This window comes from Sardina pilchardus, chromosome 13 (assembly GCF_963854185.1).
Source record: "Sardina pilchardus chromosome 13, fSarPil1.1, whole genome shotgun sequence".
Lineage (NCBI taxonomy): Eukaryota > Metazoa > Chordata > Actinopteri > Clupeiformes > Clupeidae > Sardina > Sardina pilchardus.
In genome coordinates, this window is record NC_085006.1 from 6,160,957 (window position 1) to 6,165,956 (window position 5,000).

At 56.7% G+C, this 5,000-nt stretch overlaps 1 protein-coding gene across 1 annotated transcript in view; it reads left to right on the forward strand.

Annotated features, from left to right (window-relative positions):
- The window catches only part of zbbx (zinc finger, B-box domain containing), a 44,714-nt gene that overhangs the window by 24,947 nt on the left and 14,767 nt on the right, over window positions 1-5,000 (forward strand). Inside the window, exons 12-15 of the mRNA XM_062553104.1 lie at window positions 1,400-1,518; window positions 1,854-1,915; window positions 2,336-3,036; window positions 4,370-4,629. Of these exons, the coding sequence (XP_062409088.1) occupies window positions 1,400-1,518; window positions 1,854-1,915; window positions 2,336-3,036; window positions 4,370-4,629 (1,142 nt within the window). The remainder of the gene's footprint in view (window positions 1-1,399; window positions 1,519-1,853; window positions 1,916-2,335; window positions 3,037-4,369; window positions 4,630-5,000) is intronic.

The window sequence follows — 5,000 nt, forward strand, 5'->3', positions numbered from 1 at the left end:
GGGCCTGCTGCAGCCGCCTGATGGGAGCACTGAGAGAGATCTGACAGCAGAGCAGGGAGAGAGAGGGATGGAGAGAGGGAACAGAGAGGGGGGAGAGAGAGAGGGATGGAGAGAGGGAACAGAGAGGGGGGAGAGAGAGAGGGATGGAGAGAGGGAACAGAGGGCGGAGAGAGAGATGGAGAGAGGGAACAGAGAGGGGGAGAGAGAGAGGGATGGAGAGAGGGAACAGAGAGGGGGGAGAGAGAGGGATGGAGAGAGGGAACACAGGGGGGAGGAGAGAGAGGGATGGAGAGAGGAAACACGGGGGAGAGAGATTTGGAGGGAGAGAGGGAAAGAGCAGAGAGGAGGCAGGAGAGAAATGTTTGGAGAGAGGGAGGGAGAGAGAGAGAGATGGAGAGAAACAGTCAAAAGTAGAGGGGGCAGGAAGAGAGAGGGATGATTTGGAGGTTGAGAGATGGAGAAGGAGTGAGGGATGGAGAGAGAGCAGAGAGGAGGGTGGGTAGAGAAATGGAGAGGGAGGGACGGTAAAGAGTGGAGGAGGCAGGGAGAGAGAGGGAGGAGAGGGAGGTTGAGAGATGGAGAAGGGATGGAGAGAGAGAGAGAGGCTATGAGAAGGATGGAAAGATAGAGGGAGAGTGAGAGTGTGAGTGCGAGTGGTAGTGGGAGTGCAGTGGAGGCCACACTGGGGCCCGTGTGTCAGTGCTCTGCTCTGTCAGACGTGTGCAGACTGTGGGCCGCCCTGCTGGAGCTGACCGCCCCGCTCGCCTCCGCCCTTTCACCTCCGCGCCCCCACCTCACCTCTCCCCCCGCCTGACCCACCCTCCTCCTCCTCCTCCTCCTCCTCTCCATCCTCTTCCTCTCCATCCTCCAGCACCGCTGTTGCCCCCGCTGCCAGCCCTCCTGCTGGCCGTATGCTGATGGAGGCGGCCGTTTGATCTGTGTGAGGGGGGGTCATGGCCCCGGGGGCCCCTCCAGACTGACAGCTCATCCTCGCCAGCTCCTGTTTGCATTAAAGAGGTGAAGCTCAGCTTCCATCAAAACCCATCAAAAAACAGCCCCGGAAAGTTCAGCCGAGGCCACACATTTCATTTCCTTTTTTTTGACAGTAGTGATGGATTTCAATTTCGGCTCCGGTGCCAAGGCCCCCGACACCCAAACACCGCGGAACAGAGAATCTAATGAAGTTTCCCTTGTTAAGTTTAACAATGAGCCGTTTTTCCCCTCCAAATGTAGACGCTTTATTAGCGCAGGGATGAAAACGTAGCCCTCTCACTCAGCCGCTGCGCTAGTGGCAGATGTGTCCGCGCGCCTGATCGAGCTACAGCGAACGGAGTCCGATAGAGTAGGCTGACTGAAGGGGGGAGATCAATGCGCTGCCATCTTGTGCCTTGTGTTGCAGAGGAGGACAAGGAGCTGCGGCAGTACCTCGCCGCCCTGTTCACTGTCCCGCCTGCGGGGGGCGCCACAGAGCCCCGCTCCCCCACCACGCCCACCCTGAGCATCGTGGAGGTGGACCAGGTAACTCAGAACGCGCACCTCTAACCCTTCTAACCGGCTCCAGGTTTTTCCAGAACACCGTGGGCTGCTAACACGATCATTATGTACCTGCTCATTAGCACACAAGTGAACCGGGTTGGTTGTTGGAATGAGATCACAGTTCACTCCAAAGTTAATGTGTGTCTTTTTTGTTGTGCCGCTGACATTTCTTTGACTTGTGCTCCTCTTTATCAGTCTCTCTCTCCCTCTCTCTCTCTCTCTCTCTCTCTCTCTCTCTCTCCCTCCCTCCCTCTCTCTCTCTCTCTCCCACGTGTGTGTGTGTTGCGTCTCACTCTTCATCTCTGTCATAATTGCAGGCAGTGTGTGTCGCCGTGGGTACCTCTGCCTTTGGAGTGGAGCAGCGCGGCGCGAGCACAAAGTAAGCAGTCGGAGATGAGAGCGGCGCCGGAGCCTTTGAGCACACAGCGGCGCCACGACGGCAGCGGCGACACAGCGTGTGTGCTGTAGCTGCCTCCGTGTGTGTGTGTGTGTGTGTGTGTGTGTGTGCGTGTGTGTGTGTGGTGTGCGCGTCCCGTTTCCTGTTTTTAATGGCACTGAGTACGCGGGAGTTTGAGAGTTTTGTTGCAGATCCGGTGGCGCATCGACGTGGGGGGGGAAGAGGCTTTTATTATCTTGGCTGGAGTTTGTCTAAGGCACCTGGTGCTAAATGAGGATGGATGTTTTTGTTTGTGTGTGTGTGTGTGTGTGTGTGTGTGTGTGTGTGTGTGTGTGTGTGTGTGTGTGTGTGTGTGTGTGTGTGTGTGTGTGTGTGTGTGTGTGTGTGTGTGTTCCTTTTCAGGAGGTTGGACGGAGGTAGGGAGAGCGAGAGCGGGCGGAGGAAGAGCGAGGAGAGGAGGGATGCGGGCGCTCGATCTTCGGCGTCGTCTTCCTCCCCTCGGCTGCCTGCGTCGCCCGGGCCACGCTTCTCCCCCGGCGCTCGATCGTCCGTCCCGTCTGACCAGAGCCCCACGCCGCCTCCGGGGCCGGCACCGAGGGCTGCTCTGCGGCCGATGCCGACGCGCTCACCTGCGGCTGGCCGGCCGTCTCCTCGACCTGCCTCTGGGCGGTCAGCCGCATCGCCGGCCCAGCGCGGCACCAAGTCACCACGGAGCACAGGGTCACGCAGCCCAGAGACTGACCGCACGAGAACATCCCCAGTAGAGTCCAGAACTCCGACCCCGAGAAGCAGACCAGCATCCTCCTCACCAGGTCTCGGGGTGACCCCCTCACCTCCTCACCCCCTCCACCTGCCCTCGCCCTCTGCACCTCCGTCACCCCCCCGCCCATCTCATTGGTCTATTCCAGGCTCCAGGTCTTCTCCTCAGCCCTCCAGACCTGCGTCTACAGTGGAGGCTTCAGCTCCATCATCCAGGATGGAGGCCTCCCCTCACCCCACCCATGACAGCACCTCTCCACAGACCTCCTGCTCCTTAACACCTGTCAACACATCAGCTGAGCCCCCAGATGAGCCCTCCACCCCACCTGCACACAGCCTACCAGGTGATCCCCACACAAACACATTGATTATCTTGCTAGCATGCTTAGAGCTGCACACACAAGCACGCACACACACACACACACACACACACACACACACATTGATTACCACACTAACATGCTTAGACCTGCACACAAACACACAAACACACATTGATTACCACGCTACAGACCTGCACACACACACACACACACACACACGCATAATTCTCCAAATCCTGACAGCTTCCCATGCACATCCAGCGCGCGTGTGTTTCCCAGGGTCTGGTGATCATGGCCCCCTCAGGCCTGCCGCCCCGTGCTCCAGATGAGGCGATACGGAGGGCTAAGAGACTTTCCCCGCCGCGCCCGCTAGCACGCTGTCAGAGCCAATTTGGGCCCGCGTGCTGCGCTGCCCTGCGCCTCTCCTGATGTATTGATCTGCGGCTGGAGGAGATAGTTGGCACAAGGTGGCGCTGGCCAGAGGGGTAATTACATGTGGAGATAGATAGCGCCCTCGCCACGCCAGCGCCAACACTCTAATCACCCATCTCCACTCAACACTCACGGCCTCACCAGACTGCACCAGAGAGCACTAGTGCACGCCGCAGAGGAGACACGCACCAGTGCACACGCATGTACACACACACACACACACACACACACACACACACACACACGCACGCCAACTTACACACCAAAACACGTATTCCCTCCCATATTGTAGGCAAACTCTTCCTTAACTCAGTTTTCCTCAGACACACACACTTGCAAACAAACACACACACACACACACACACACGTACGCAAACGTACACACAAAAACACGTATTCCCTCCCATATTGTAGGCAAACTCTTCCTTAACTCAGTTTTCCTCAGACACACACACTCGCAAACAAACAAACACACACACACACACACACACATACACACGCACACACACACACACACACACACACACACGCACACACACACACACACACAGAGCAGCACACAACACCCTGGCGCGTGCTTGGCTTTTGGAGCATCAGAGGCGCTAACTCACACAGAGCTCATTTGGAGCTGCATGTGCTGACTTGCACAAGTGATGGAACTTGAAGCTGCGCTGGATGGCCATTATTAATGCATTAGGTAGTCATGTAACCGAGAGACACACACGCACACACACACACACACACACACACACACACACACACACCGACAGGGACGAGCAGAAAGCAGTTGCACAGATCAGCTGTATTTCTGTGTCTTTCATCTGTGATCCTCCATCTTCCTCAATTGTGTGTGTGCACACTGTATCTTAATGTAGAGCGCTACAGTACGTGTTTCTCTCTCCTTCCCCCTTAATGAATTCAGATTCGGATTCGGATTCGGATTCGGATTCCGAGGAGGAGAGGGAGGACTGGAAGGGCAGTGTGGGGCTGCTGCTGGACGAGTTTGACTCGTCAGATGAGGAGCTGAGCCGGTGTGTGGGTGGAGGGGACACTCTCTGTCCATCCCCCTCCTCCCCTCCCTCCCTCTGCCGCTCCACGGAGGAGGAGCGGTCATCTCCCCTGGGCCTCGAGCGCTCTGATGGACGCCTGTCTGACCCGGCGCTCTTCACCGAGCCCTCCTCCGTAAGGACCAGAGCACACACACACACACACACACACACACACACACACACACACACACATACACACACACACACACACACACACACACACACACACACACACTCACACACACACACACACACACACATACAGTATATACACGCAGATACACACCACACACATACATACACACACACACACACACACACACACACACCACACGCACTCACTCACACACACACACACACACACGCACACACACACACACACACACACACACACACATATACACACTGACACACACCACACACACCACACACACACACCGCACACACACACACACACACACACACACACACACACACACACACACACACACACACCACACACAC